This window comes from Dryobates pubescens, chromosome 19, assembly GCF_014839835.1.
Source record: "Dryobates pubescens isolate bDryPub1 chromosome 19, bDryPub1.pri, whole genome shotgun sequence".
NCBI classification, from domain to species: Eukaryota; Metazoa; Chordata; class Aves; order Piciformes; family Picidae; genus Dryobates; species Dryobates pubescens.
Window position 1 is genome coordinate 23,331,153 of NC_071630.1, and position 15,347 is coordinate 23,346,499.

The following is a 15,347-nucleotide window of genomic DNA, read 5'->3' on the forward strand; positions in this document are numbered from 1 at the left end:
GGCATGGCTGATGGGACTGTGACTTCCCTTCATCAAGAAAATGCCCTCTGCTGTGGTGGTTTAACCCCAGCTGGCAATGAAGCACCACAGGGCTGCTCTGCTCACTCACTCCCCTCCCAGTGGGATGGGGCAGAGCCAGAAAGGTGTCAAAAAAATGAGACAACTCCTGGGCTGAAATAGGAAGAGTTTAATACTTGGAAGGAAAGAAAAGCCAACAGTAGTAACAGTGACAAACTGTAATGGAAAACCAACAGACAGACAATACCATAACAAACCAACCCCCAAATCCACCTACAGAGAGGGAGAAGCCAAGCCCAAGGAAGCCAAGCAATGCCAGCGAGGGACAGCTGCTCAACACCAGCCTGCCAATGCCCCCTGGCCAGCCTCCCCCCCAGTTTACATACTGGGCATGATGCCATGTGGTATGGAATAGCCCTTTGCCAGTTGGGGTCAGCTGTCCTGGCTGTGTCCCCTCCCAGCTCCTTGTGCCCCCAGCACAAGATGGGAAGTCCTTGCCTCAGTGGAAGCTCTGCTCAGCAACACCTAAACCCCTCAGCAGTGATCAATCCAAACCACAGCCATGGGAGCATCAACTCCATCCCAGCCAAGCCCAGGGCAAGAGCCACCCTTATTCTACACCATCTCCACCATGCCCAGCCCCCAGACTTTCCAAAGCATCCAGGTGAATCTCCACCACCTTTCCTGCTTTGCTACACACACGTGGAGCCAGCACTGCCTTGCTCCCTGGGACACCCCTTGAGTGGGCTTGCTCCATGACTTTGGGCTCCATCAGTCACAGAACCACAGGCCAGCTTCCTGCAGGGCAGAAGAGATGGCTCCTGGGGGTGGATTTGTGCATGCTTGAAACTGGGTTTGGTTCCATCCAGATTTGCTCTTCATTACTCTGGGTGGTCCTTACTGCCACACTGCTCACTGGGCAGAGAGCCACCAGAGCACACAGCATGGCACAGCAACGACATCACCCCAAAATCAGGGCCCCTGAGGTACAGATTGGACTTTTCCCACCTCACCCACCAAGTGCACCCAGGTCCTGGAGCCACAACAAGCCCATGGATGGACGTGTCTTTGCCCAGGGCAGGAGTAGCTCTCTCCCCCTGCCTGTTCTCTGTGTGTCTACACTGAGCCTGCATCCAGGGATAAACCACAGCAGCTGCTCCATCACCCCAGGATCCCTCCCGAGCCAGGAAGGGGATCAGGAAAAGGAGGAGAGAGCCACAAAATGGAAATGGATTTAAAGCAGCAGCCAAACTGACCCCCATGCCAGCACAGAGTGTGCAGAGTCCTGCCCAGCCTGGCCAATGTACAGCATCACAACACAGGGGAAAGCAGGCCTCAGGAGCACAGCTGTGAGCAAGCCCCACCAGGGATGGGGGGAAGCAGAAGCAGCAGGAACCCAAGCAGAAGGACCTCTCTATCCTCAGCAAACTTCCTCCTTTACACTGCTGCTTATGGCCTGGGACACAGCTGCCCTGGCTGACTCCAAGCTGCTCATGGCTGGCCTGGGAGTCTGCCCCAGCCACACCAGGACAGGGATTCCAAATTCTGTCCCAGAACACAGCTGGCCTAAGATTCTATCCCAGCCAAACCACTGCAGGGACTCCATGCCCCCTGTGTAACACATTCCAGTCTGGACTGGGCAGGGCCAGCTCAAGGGGCAGATGGCTTCTGCTCAGTGCCTGTCCCAGCAGCTTTCAGCAGTGCACTGCAGTGCTCCAGCTCCCCAGAGGCTGGTGCAAGATGTGAGTCCAAGCCTCAACCTAAGCCCACCCACAGCCATTACATGTCCCCAAGTGCCACGTCCACACATTTATAACAGAATGGAATGAACCAGGTTGGAAAAGATCCCAGAGCTCATCCAGTCCAACCTCTTACCCAGCACCATCTCAGCAACTCAACCATGGCACCAAGCACCCATCCAGGCTCTTCCTAAGCACCTCCAGGGATGGGGACTCCACCACCTCCCTGGGCAGCACATCCCCATGGCCAATCTCTCTTGCTGGGAAGAACTTCTTCCTAACCTCCAGCCTGAACCTCCCCTGGCACAGCTTGAGGCTGTGTCCTCTTGTTCTGCTCCTGCTTGCCTGAGAGAAGAGACCAACCCCCTTCAGGGAGTTGGAGAGAGCAAGAAGGTCTCCCCTGAGCCTCCTCTTCTGCAGGCTAAGCAACCCCAGCTCCCTCAGCCTCTCCTCCCAGGGCTGTGCTCCAGACCCCTCCCCACCTTTGTTGCCCTTCTCTGGACACCTTCCAGCAGCTCAACCTCTTTCCTGACCTGAGGAGCCCAGAGCTGGACACAGGACTCCAGGTGTGGCCTGAGCAGTGCTGAGCACAGGGCACAATGAGCTCCCTGCTCCTGCTGGCCACACTCTTCCTGATGCAGGCCAGGATGCCCTTGGCCTTCTTGGCCACCTGGGCACACTGCTGGCTCATGTTCAGCTGCTGTCAACCAGTACCCCCAGGGGCTGACAGCTTGGCCAGGAGCTTGCTGTGGGGGATGGTGGCAAAGGCCTTGCTGCATTCCAGGCAGACTCCATCCACAGCCTGCCCCACAGCCACCAGGCAGCCCCCTGGGCATTTCTTGCACATCTACTTAGAAGTATCCAGTGGGCTAGGGCTAGAGGGGGAGGGGCAAGAGAGATGGTTAATATTCATACCCCTGCAAGCTCAAGAGAAATGTATTCCCTTGGAGAAAAGTCAAAAAAGGGAATTATCCAGGAAGGGAGGCAGGAGGCCTCATGGATAAGCAGGGAAATAACTCACAAAGAAGAAGGAGGTTTACAGTGTGGGGAAAAGGTCAGCTGGGAGGATGACAGCAATGCTGGCAGAGAATGCAGAGATGCAACAAGAAAGGCCAAGGCTCTCCTGGAACTGAGTTGTGCCAGGGAGGTGAAAGGGAACATGAAGAGCTTTATCAAATGCATCAAGGACAAAAGGAAGAGCAGGGAAAAGGTGGGGCCAGAGCTGGACAAAGTAGGAGAGATGGTAACAGGAGGTGCAGAGGGGGCAGAGCTGCTGAATGCCTTCTTTGTCTCAGTCTTTACTCCTAAGAGCAGCCCTCAGGAACCCCAGTCTCTGGAAGCAAGGGAGCAGAACTGGAAGGAGAAGGACACTCCACTGGTCAGCCAGGACTGGGTGAGAGATCTCTTGCACCAGCTGAAAGCACACAAATGCCTGGGCCCCAAAGGGTGCATCCACATGTGCTGAGAGCTGCTGCTACTGCTGCTGAGCCTCCCTCCATCAGCTGTGCAACGTCCTGGGGGACAGGAGAGGTGCCTGATGTCAGATGGTGTTGGGTGACAGGTTGGACTTGGTGGTCTCAAAGGTCTTTTCCAACCTGGTTAATTCCATCCTACTCTATCCTAACTGGCAGGAAGCCAATGTCAGCCCAGTCTTCAAAGCAGGCAGGAAGGAGGAGCCAGGCATCTGCAGAGCAGCCAGCCTCACCTCCATCCCTGGAAAGATGAGGGAGCAGCTCACCCTGGAGGTTACCTCTAACCACATGGAAGAAAAGAGGGTCATGAGGAGTAGGCAGCATGGATTACCAAGGGGAGGCTATCCTGCTTGACTAATCTGCTAGCCTTCTATGGAGCTATGACCAAATGGCTGGGTGAAGGAAGAGCTGTGGATGCCATCTCCCCTGACTTCAGTGAGGCTTTTGATACTGTCTCCCAACATCCTCACAGATGTGTGGCTCAGGAAATGTGGCAGAGACAGGCAGTCCATGAGGTGGCTTTGTGACACCTCACACCACTGGCCTTGGCTCCTGGATCCACCTGTGCAGATCCCCCTGCAGAGCCCTCCTACCCTCAGGCAGATCAACCCCCCTCCCAGGTCAGTGTCACCTGCAAACTTGCTGAGGGTGCACTCAAATCCCCTCACCCAGATCACTGATAAGGATGCTGAAGAGAACTGGCCCCAGCACTGAGCCCTGGGGAGCACCAACTGGAGCCAGCTCCACTCCCCACCACGCTTTGGGCCTGGCCATCAGCCAGTTCTGAATCCAGGCCAGTGGCCAGCCATGCCAAGTCATGAGCAGCCAGTTTCCCCAGGAGGATGAAGTGACAAAGGCTCTACTGAAGTCCAGATAAACACCCCCAGCCCTTCCCTCACCCACTAAGTGGGTCACCCTCTCACAGATGGAGATCAGGTTTGTCCAGCAGGACCTGCCCTTCAGGAACCCATTCTGACTGGTCCTGACCACCTGGCTGCCGTGCACATGCTGCACAGTGGCCCTCAAAATGACCTGCTCCACAACCCTCCCCAGCACAGAGGTCAGACTGACAGGTCCCTGGGTCCTCCTTCCAGCCCTTCTTGTAGGTGGGCATCACATTTGCCAGTCCCCAGTCAGCTGGGCCCCTCAAAGGCTTGTTGCTGCTTAGGGCCCCATGGAAAACTGTTCCTCTTCTGGCTCACTTGGTAGAGAAGGTTCACAACTGGGCTGCAGTCTGGGACATGTGGCTCCAGAGAGCCACAACACCCCACAGGCCCTGGGTTTCCTTGCTACTCCTTGGTGGGTAGGCAGCTGCTGTCTTGCTCATCACTTCCCCTGGGATCTGCCAACCTTCCTCTTGCCATTTAATCCCTGACAACTCCAGCTCCTGTGCAGCTCCCCTGACCTTACTTTGGGGCAAAAATCTTTCACAGGAGGATCTGAAGCTTTTAATTCCCTTTCTCCAAGACTTCTGCTGTGTCATCCCATACAATGTTGTCATCAATGCACTGCAGCTGTTCTGGAGCTCCATCCTCTTCCACTGCAGTCCGTGGCAGATGGTGGGGGCTGTGTTTCCACCCCTGGTGCAGTCAGTTCCAAGGCATACTGGCCACCCCTCCAACTGAAAGCAAGCTGTGGCCTGCACTGCCACAGGCATTGAGAAAGACACATTAGTGATGTCACTTGTGATATATCCCTTGGCTGCCTTTGACTCCAGCCAGGACTGAAGCTCCAGCACGTCCAGCATGGCAGCACCCACTGCTGGTGTAAGCTCACTCAGGCCTCAGCAGCTTGCTGTCAGTCTCATTCTCCATCAGACTTCCACGTTGGCCACATGGGGCTACTGAAGGGTGAGCAGGTTCTGCTGATCACCCCCCGGCTCTCCTCTTGATGAATCACCCCATGGGTGGGAGCTGGGGAGTCTCAGCCAGGACAATATTGCCATCAGTGCACTGCTGTGGTAGCAACTGGTACCTGCTGCTCTTCAACCCCTCAAACTGTCCTCCTGCACCTCTGAGAGACAAAGAGCTGGTTTAAGTTCCTCTGTCCTCAAAGCAGCTCTACCAAGGGCCCCCAGTAACCCCTTGGGTCACTGAAATACCCTCCTCTGAGACAGCCAATTCCAGGGATGCAAGGGGGCCCTGGCCAGTCACAGTGGGGTGCTGGCTCCCAGTTCAACTCAGTCAGCTGTGGGGATCCCCCACCAGTCACTCCAGACATACAGCTGGGCTCTGCTCCTTTACAGCTGGATGGCAGCAGGGTACCCGTGCACAGGTTATCTACTAGAGCCTTGTACTACTGCGACGTGCCAGGCCATCAAATCCACAGGGTCCAGGCAACCCAGCTGCCGCTCCCTCCACCTGGCTGGAGGCAGAGCCCCTCTAGTCCTCCTCGGAGTACTCGCTGCTGGAGCCTCGCAGGTAGAGCTGGGAGGGCAGCTCAGGCCTCCGGCGCTGCGCGGGGCACTGCTGCGCGGGGCACTGCTGCGCGGGGCACTGCTGCGCGGGGCACTGCTGCGCGGGGCACTGCTGCGCGGGGCACTGCTGCGCGGGGCACTGCTGCGCGGGGCACTGCTGCGCGGGGCACTGCCCGCTGCAGCCCGCAGCGGCGCTCCTCCTGCCGGGGGCCCTTCTGGGGCCGGCCTGGCCCTGCAGCTCCCTCACTCGAGCCCTCAGGGCGGAGGTGGCTTTGCCGTCCCACTTGCGCATGTCCTCCCCGCGGTCGCGCAGGTAGGCCCAGAGCGCGCCCCGGGGCAGGTGGGCGCCGCAGGCCCTCTCCGGAGCGGGGCCGCGCCTGCTCCTGGCGGCCGAGGGCTGGGGCTGGGCGGGAGGGGGGATGCCCAGGAACTCCTTCAGCATCTTGAACCCTTCAGCAGGCGTCTGGGCCGAGAGCACGGGGCACCGGAGCCCCTCCTGGCTCTGCCGCAGCCACTCCACCAGGTCGTCCACGACTTTGCCCTCGCCGTGCCGCCGGTAGCGGAAGAACAAGGCGCCGGCGTAGAGCGGCGGCGAGGTGCGGACGAAGGCGTCCCACATGGCTGCCGTGCACTCCAGGTCGTCCGGGTTTCGGTAGACCACCTTCTTGTCCAGGTAGATCAGCTCCGCCACGGCCAGCTCCCTCAGGTACTGGATGCCCCCCTCCATGGTGGTCCAGAGGTGCAGCTTGGGCACCACCTGTTTCTTGAGGGGGTAGGCCTCCTTCACGCCCTCCAGCAGGCGCCTCCACAGGCTGCAGATCTGCACCTCCCTGGCGATGGTGAGCCTGTAGCCCTTGCCCAGGTGCCCCAGCAGCCTGGCTTCCCTGCCGTTCAGCCTGATGCTGCTGGCGTTGCTGTCCCAGCAGCGCAGCAGCCAGCTCGTCACCTCCTCGCAGGGCTCGCACCTGAACTTCCTCCGGATGTCCGACAGCTGGCCCAGGGACAAGGACTCTATGGTTACTGGCTCGGGTTTTGCCGCCTCCACCTCCTCCTCCTCGTCCTTCTCCTCCTCATCATCCTTCTCCTCCTCCTCGTCCTTCTCCTCCTCCTCGTCCTTCTCCTCCTCCTCGTCCTCCTCCTCGTCCTCCTCCTCCTCCTCCTCGTCCTCCTCCTCTTCTTCCTCCTCCTCCTCCTGAGGCACAGCGGCGACCGAGCCCGGCTGGGGTCCGTTCTCTGCTTCCTCTGCAGTGCCTGTCGCCGAGGTTGAAGTAGCCTGGAGGAGAAGGGGAAGGTGAAGGAGCGAAGGAAAGTGTCTCCCCTTGTCTCCCCCACAGACTCCTCGCCGAGCAGAAAAGGTAAGGGGTGCCACTATGGACAGCTTCCGAGGGACAGCTCTCCCAGGACGAAGACGACAGCAACGCTGAGCGCAGAGCCCCAGTGCCTCACAGCGGCTCGCACACAGCCACAGCTTGCTGACAGCCTCGACCCGGCCCCCAGGATGACACAGGGCGGCAGGAGACACACAGGCAGCAAGTGAGGGCTCCTATGCACAGCTCTGAGAACAAGCACAGCAGCCCTGAGAGCAGTCACACCAGCACTGTGGCCACTGGCAGCTGAACTCATGCAAGGCATGCTGGCAACAGATTGGTTTTCATGGCTTCAGAGAACGGTGTGGATTGGAAGGGACCTTAAAAATCATCTAAGTGCCACCCCCCCTGCCATGGGCAGGGACACCTCACACCAGCCCAGGCTGCTCAAGACCCCATCCAACCTGGCCATGAACACCAGCAGGGAGGGGGCAGCCACAACCTCCCTGGCAACCTGTGCCAGTGTCTCCCCACCCTCACTGCCAAGAACTTCTTCCTAATCTTCAGTCTAAATCTCACCTCAAGCTCAAAGCTGTTGCCCCTCATCCTGGCACTCCCAGCCCTTGTCAAGTCCCTCCCCAGCTCTCCCATAGCCCCTTCAGGTACTGGAAGGCTGCTCTGAGGTCTCCCTGGAGCCTTCTCTTCTTCAGCCTGAACAGCCCCAATTCCCCCAGCCTGTCCCTACAGGGGAGGTTCTCCAGCCCTCCAATCCTCTTGGTGGCCTCCTCTGGACCCACTCCAGCAGCTCCATCTCCTTAACCATCAATGGTGAGCGTGATTCCCACCCTCAGTCCAGGCCACAGCACTGCACCAGCTATGGGAAGATCAACTCTGTCCCAGCCAAAACCAGGACAGCTGTTTCACAAATGGGCAATGGCAAAGCACACAAGGCCCATCCTAACCCATGAAAAAAGCCTTCTTCCAAGGGCCAGAGCAAGGAACCCATGTCTGCTCCTCAAGCACACACTGCTGTGACACAGTCCAGCTGCGTCAGGTGTGGCCACATGCAGATCTAACACACACCAGACTGCCAAAAGCGCTCCCCAAAGCATCACCTTCCTTCCAGGTAACACCTGAAGGACAGTCACACAATCAATAAGGTTGGAAAAGACCTCAGAGATCATCAGGTCCAACCTCTCACCCAACACCTCATGGCTACTAAACCATGGCTCCAAGTGCCACATCCATTCCCCTCCTGAGCACCCCCAGGGATGGGGACTCCACCACCTCCCTGGGCAGCACATCCCAAGGGCCAACAACTCTCCCTGTTGCCTTCAAGTAAGCTGGATTCCCCAGTGCTTCATCTTACCTCACTCCCCTCACTCACTCCTACCAGGCTGAGCTCTGTGGTGAGAACATCAGGCATGTGGGGGGCATGGGCTGAGGTCTTACCTGTGTGGGGAAAGGTACTTGGATGCGCCCTTCGAGGATGTTGTCAGTGGTGATCTCCACAGAACGAGTCAGCTGCAGATCCTGTAGGACCAAGTGATATGGAACCTGAGGGAACATCTCCTGAATCTGATGGGCCTGGAGAAAGCAAGGGTTAAACAGTTAGGATCTGCAGGAAATGCATCTCACCTGGCTGGCATCTCAACAGGAAGAGATTAGAGAAATCAACAGCTCAGAGGTGCTGTTGATGATACAATGAAGAGCTTAAAACCATAGAGGGGTCTGGAGCACAGCCCTGGGAGGAGAGGCTGAGGGAGCTGGGGTTGCTTAGCCTGCAGAAGAGGAGGCTCAGGGGAGACCTTCTTGCTCTCTCCAGCTCCCTGAAGGGAGGTTGGAGCCAGCTGGGGGTTGGTCTCTTCTCCCAGGCAGCCAGCAGCAGAACAAGAGGACACAGTCTCAAGCTGTGCCAGGGGAGGTTCAGGCTGGCTGCTAGGAAGAAGTTCTTCCCAGCAAGAGAGACTGGCCATGGGGATGTGCTGCCCAGGTTGTATCCATTGCCCCTTGTCCCATTACAGGACACCACTGAAAAGAGCCTGGCCCCTTCCTCTTGACACACACCCTTCAGATACTTATTGATAAGATCTTCTCTGTCTTCTTTTCTCCAGATTAAACAGCCCCAGGTCTCTCAGCTTTCCTCCACAGACAGATGTTCCAGTCCCTTCATCATCCTCACAGCCTCTGCTGCATTCTCTCCTGTACATCCCTGTCCCTTTGCTATGGGGAGCCCAGAACGGGACACACTGCTCCAGCTGTGGTCTCACCAGGGCAGAGTAGAAGGGGAGAAGAACCTCTCTTGACCTGCTGGCCAAACTCTTCCCCCTGCACCCCAGAGAGCTACACAGCATTCACATGAATGAAAGTCAGATCAACACTGGGGAAAAATAAACTCAGAAATATCCTTTGCCTTTGTCCCCAGCAGGGTCCCAAATGGTGCTGGAAAGCCAAGGGGAGTAAGTTAATAAGCTACTCTCCAGCCTCCCTGCCTACAAACCAGTTTAATAAGATCTGAATGCTCCAGTAAATGAAACTCAGCTGGCAGGGAGCTGCTGTGATTGAATTTCAGTAACACTCCAAACCAAGCAGAGGCAAGTCAGGGGGCAGACAAAGTGTGTGCTGCATTCACGAAGCATGGAGATCTGTGGGTTTAGCCAGTGCTGAACCTGGTGGGGAGGGGAGCAAGGACAATAAAGAAAGAAGGCTGGAAGGAGTTGGGAGAGGCAAAGCAGTAACTACCCAGCAGCTGATGGTGAGCTCAAGCAGAAGCAACCACAGCAAACCCAACTCCCCACTGTACTAAGCTGGGGCCAGAACAGCTGATTCAGCAATTGAGCCTCTGCCCTTCCCCTCAAAATGCTTCCCCAGGTTTCAATTCAGTAACACAACAGAGATTTTCCTTTCTTGTCTATTAAAAACATTTAACACTTTAATGGCTTGCTGACCTGAGCCTCTCCATCCAGTAGACATTTTAATGTGTTGCTCCTGTGCTTTTAATAACACACCAGGCTCAGAAACCATGATTCAGCCTCACCCAAAGCCCATTTGTGTCACTGGGGCCTGCAAAAGGGAAACTGAACTGACCTTAGATGGAGAGTCCCTGCATGATCCCAGGACACAACCTGCCAACACCTCACCACTCTCTGCCCACCCTGCCTTAAGCCCCTAAGAATGGCAGGTGGTGAGGCTAAAGCAGGCTATGGGGATACCTCACCTTCAGAACACCTCAGCACATCCATGCCACACATCCTCAGCTAACTTTTATTGCCCTGGCAGAACACACAGCAGCTCTAAGAACTCAAACTAAAGGAACTCAGCTTGTTCCCCAACACTCACCATCATGAATCACCAAGAGTTGACTGTGCTACAGAGAGCCCCATCTCACACTGACAAAATGCTCCAGCACAAAGACCTATCTCCACAGCTGCTAAATCCCTCCAGGAATGATGATTCAACCACTTGAGCAGCCTGTTCCAGGGCTTGACAACCCTTACAGGGAAGAAATTGTTCCTGATGGCCAACCTAAACCTCCCCTGCTGCAACTTGAGGTTGTTTCCTCTTGTTCTATATCACTTGACCCTTCAGAGAAGAGGCCAACCAACCTCCAAAATCCCTTCTCCAAGCTAAACAACCCCAGTTCCCTCAGATGCTCCTCACCAGCCCTGCTCTCCAGACCCTTCACCAGCTGTATTGTCCTCCTCTAGACACCCTCCAGCCCCTTGATGTCCTTCTTGGAGTGAGGGACCCAAAACTGAACCCAGGATTTGAGGTGTGGCCTCACCAGTGCCCAATACAGGACACTCCCTGCCCTGGTCCTGCTGGCCACACTGTTGCTGATCCAGGCCAGGATGCTGGTGGCCTTCCCAGCCACCTGGGCACCTGCTGGCTTATGTTCCACTGCTGACCAACAATCCCAGGTCCTTTTCCACCAAGCAGCTTTCCAGCCACAGTAGAATGAATTTGATCAGTTAGCACTTGAGCAGCAGCTAAATCCTGTTTCAGACTCACAGCCTTTGCTACTGCAAGCTGTGAGTGAAGTACTGAAGGGTACTGAAGAAAGCTGCACTAAGCAGGCTGAGAACCAGTCTGCCCATCCACACGGCAAGTCGATGCCCATTTCCCTCCCTCCCTCACCTACCTCCAGGCCTCCTGTCCTTATGCAGCTGAAGGAATACAGTGCCCTAACTTCACAAAGAAACCAACCAAGCAAAACCCCTTTCATACAGCATTTAAACACCCTTTTGTCTCCCCTCAGTCCTCCATCCTCACGTTCCTCTGCCCCCTCCCCAGGCCACGGGGCAGAGCCTGGCAGGAGCCTTACCATGGCGTTGAGCTGGGAGTTGCTGGCCTGGCCGATGCCGAGGATGTTGGTGGTGTGCATCACCTCCACCGAGAAGCTGGGCAGCCAGCTGGCGATCCGAGAGCCTAGGGACAAGACAGCACCACCACAGTCATGGAACCACGCAGCTACAGAATGCTTTGGGTCAGAAGGCACCTCCAAAGCTCATCCACTCCAGCCCCCCTGCAGACAACAGGGACATCTGGGCTTGGAGCAGGTCGCTCAGAGCCTCAAACATCACCTGCAATGGTGCCAGGGATGGGGCATCTCTCACCTCTCTGGGCAAGCTGGGCCAGGCTCTCCCCACCCTCAGTGTCAAACACTTCCCCCTTCTCTTTCTTCTCTTCCATTTCTCCCCCCTCTTTCAGTTTCAAACCATCAGCCCTTGTGCTAAGTCAAGCAAGAACAGAAGGTTCTGAGGTCAGACTTGATGGTCCCTGAGGTCTTTTCCAGCCTGGCTGATTGTGTGACTCTGTTCTCAGCAGGCAAGTGCTTTTACAGGTATTTAACACAAGTCTTCCTATGCCCAGAAGGTACAGAGAGTTCTGCAGTGCAGAGGGGCTCCCAAAGGTCTCCCATCCATGAAGGCAGCTGGAGTAAACCAGCTGATATACCCTTCAAACACATTGTTGCAGTGGCTGGCTGAGGCCCAGGAAAGGACCAAGAAAGCAACAGATCCTTGTGGTCTTGGTTTAATGTTTCCCATTAAAGGGGAAAATTAAAATAATCCAGAGGGAAAAAAGAAAGAATCCAGGAAACTTAGGACAACTCAGTTCTGGAACACATCCCCCTGAGACTCTGTCTTTTGGAGGACTTTTCTCTTTGGGGTTATCTTAAAAGCACCTGAGCCTCAAAACCACCACACTCCAGTCATTCTAAACCCAACCTGAACAACCTGAGTCTGGCCCCAAATGGCTCAGCTGTAAGGAGCTGAGAAAATAGTACTACAAAGGGGCAGAGAGCCACCAACCAAAGCAGCTGCAGCACTTGTGTGCTCAGGCTCAGCAGAGCAGGGCTGGCTCCCTCCTCCCCCTCCTGCCTTTCTGATCAAATAAACACAGGGTTTGCTCTATATCCACTCCTCCTCCTATCCCCACAGTAATTTTGCAGGTCTGCAAGCCACAGGAGAGCAGAGGGGAGGACAGGTAGCAACAAACCAGAGTGGTGTTCTAAACGTAATGTCTTTTGGAGAGCTAAAACACCCTAAGGTGGGAGCCACACAAGGAGCTGTGAGCCAATCTCAGTGTGCTTAGAAGTGTCTGACCCTTCTCCACCCATTATTCTCCTCCCCCAAACTTCACAGATCGCAAAGCCAGCACAGAGCAAAGGAGGAGTCACTAGGAAAAGCTTGCAGCACCTCCTGATGGGAGCCCCCAAGACTCCAGATGTGGCCTCGCCAGGGCAGAGCTGCCCCTGAGACAACTACCTGAGCTGCTGCCAACACATCTGTGTGTGACACACACAGCACTTTCAGTTTCAACTGAAGCACAGCCAGCACCCCCTCCTCCAGGAGGGCTGCCCCCTTCACTGGAGCTGGGCAGGCACCCTGGCTGTCCCAGCTGCTCAGCTCACCATCGAAGTGGAAGAAGTGATTGTGCTGGTTCAGGCGCGGCCTGCCCTCCGCCGCGGGGACCACGTTCTCCTCCAGGTTCTCCCTCTGCTGATCCTCCCGCACACGCTGGCTGTCAGTGATGTTCAGGGACATCCTGCAGGTGGGGCAAGATATGTCCTGTTCCAGCCAGGACCTCAGGCAGGAGCTGAGAGAAAAAGAGTGAGGTTATAGGGTGAGACAGCCGCAGCATGAGAACGGTGAGCAGCTGGCGCCTGTTGTGTACAGAACACCAACACGTGGACTGCTTGGAGCTAACCTGTGAGGCATGCCTGATGAGCTCTGGGAGAAAGGAAAGACAGAGAGAAAAGGCAAGGAAGAGAAAAGGCAAGAAAGAGAAAAGGCAAGAAAGAGAAAAGAAAAGAGAAAAGAAAAGAAAGAAAGGAAAGAAAAGAAAGAAAGAAAAGAAAGAAAGGAAAGAAAAGAAAGAAAGGAAAGAAAAGAAAGAAAGGAAAGAAAAGAAAGAATCCAAAAGGATCCTTTTAGACAGAAAGAAAACAGCTTTCTGAAGAGAAGACCTTGGCCTTCTCAAGTGCTCAGTGGGTGATGAGACACTCATTGGCTCCAGCAGCAGTGGAAGAAGAGTTTCTGCCATGGAGGCACATTATCTCATTAGAGACTCCTTGGAACACAGATAAATATTGATGGCAAGGTCTGTCATAAATGACAACAAATTAGCACAGGGAGCAGAACCTCTGCTTTGACAGTCAGCAGAAGAGTCAAAAGCTACTTGCAGGAAGTAAGTTGCTCAGATGACAGCACAGGGATAGTTGAGCTGACCATGCATGTCAGAAAGTCCCAATTCAATCCCCAGCTCCCCTTTCCCTTTCAAGCACAAGTGTGAAAATGGGAGGGCTGCTACAAAAGATCTAAGAGAAGGCAGATCTGGCTCAGCACACAAGCATCTGCTGCTGTTTACTACTACTGTTTACTACTGAGTGTGAGAAGCAGCAGAGTGTCCCAAGAGTCTCCCAGTTCCAACCACCAGCTGCTTAGGGACCTCTACAGCCAGTTCAGTCAACCTCTTTTAGAGCTCTGGTGGACTCAGCCCTCCATGAAATCCTTTAACCAGACGTGGCCTCCACAACTCACTGTGCAAGGGTGAGCTGTATAAAACTATTCCCCAGTTTCTCTTTAAAGCTGATAGGGACCTGAGGACCTCCCTGGCAGGGACCTGAGGATCTAACTCAAATTCCTCTCCCTCAGCTGAAAATCAGCACACTCTCATGGGAGAGGTGATGCATAGGATAAAGGAAGAGGGAGAAGAGTGTGCTTTACCAAGCAGTTACACAGCACAGCAGGCTACCAGCCTGCAACTGAGAGATCCTAACTCAGCACTATCCACCCTTCAGGTGACAAGACCTTAAAGTCTGGGGGGGAAAAGAATGTACCATGTTAAACATGGAAGTGACTGAAGTGAACATGACTTGGCCGTGGTTATCAGGAGACCACAAGTGGTGTTCCCCAGGGCTCAATACCAGGGAAAGTTCTTTCATAATCTTATCAATAATCTGGACAAGGGGATTGAGGCACCCTCAAGTGAATTTGCAGATGACACTCAGTTGGGAGGAGAGTGTTGAGCTGCTTGAGGTTCAGGAGGCTCTGCAGAAGGATCTGGACAGGCTGGATGAATGGGCTGAGGCCAGCGGGATGAGATTCAACAAGGTCGAGTGCTGGGTCCTGACCCTGGGTCACAACAACCCCATGAACACTCCAGGCTTGGGGCAGAGGGGCTGGAAACTGCCCAGCAGAAAAGGACCTGGGGGTGCTGGCTGACAGCTGGCTGAAGATGAGCCAGCAGTGTGCTCAGGTGGCCAAGAAGGCCACCAGCATCCTGGCCTGGATCAGCAATGGTGTGACCAGCAGGAGCAGGAAGGTGATGGTGCTCCTGTACTGGGCACTGGTGAAGCCACACCTCAAATCTTGGGCTCAGTTTTGCCTCTCTCACTCCAGGAGAGACACTGAGGTGCTGGAGGGTGTCCAGAGAAGCTGGTGAAGGGTCTAGAGGACAAGGATTGTGAAGAACAGCTGAGGGAACTGGGGTTGTTTAGCCTGGAGAAGATTGAGGGGGGACCTTCTATGACCCCCTGGAAGGAGGCTGGAGCGAGGTGGGGGCTGGTCTCCTCTTCCAGGTGACAGGACAAGAGCAAACAGCCCTCAGCTCTGCCAGGGGAGGTTTAGGTTGGACATGAGCAACAGTAGCTTCACTGAAAGAGTGGTTAAGTATTGGAAGAGGCTGCCCAGGGAAGTGATGGACTCATCATCCCTGAAGGGTTCAAAGCCCATGCAGATGTGGCACTGGCGGCCAGGGTTTAGGGGTGGCCCTGGCAGTGTTAGGGTAACCACTGGGGAGGTCTTTTCCAACCTTAGTGGTTCTAAGATGACCTAGGTAGTGAGCATTCACAGCTTGGCTGACAGTTACAGAATATAGAATGAACCAGGTT

General features: G+C 55.2%; 1 protein-coding gene across 1 annotated transcript in view; it reads right to left on the minus strand.

Annotated features, from left to right (window-relative positions):
* The window catches only part of AMFR (autocrine motility factor receptor), a 45,378-nt gene that overhangs the window by 10,215 nt on the left and 19,816 nt on the right, over positions 1–15,347 (minus strand). The window contains exons 9-11 of the mRNA XM_054170044.1: positions 12,867–13,051; positions 11,277–11,380; positions 8,405–8,539 (exon numbers count right to left, since the gene is read on the minus strand). Of these exons, the coding sequence (XP_054026019.1) occupies positions 8,405–8,539; positions 11,277–11,380; positions 12,867–13,051 (424 nt within the window). The remainder of the gene's footprint in view (positions 1–8,404; positions 8,540–11,276; positions 11,381–12,866; positions 13,052–15,347) is intronic.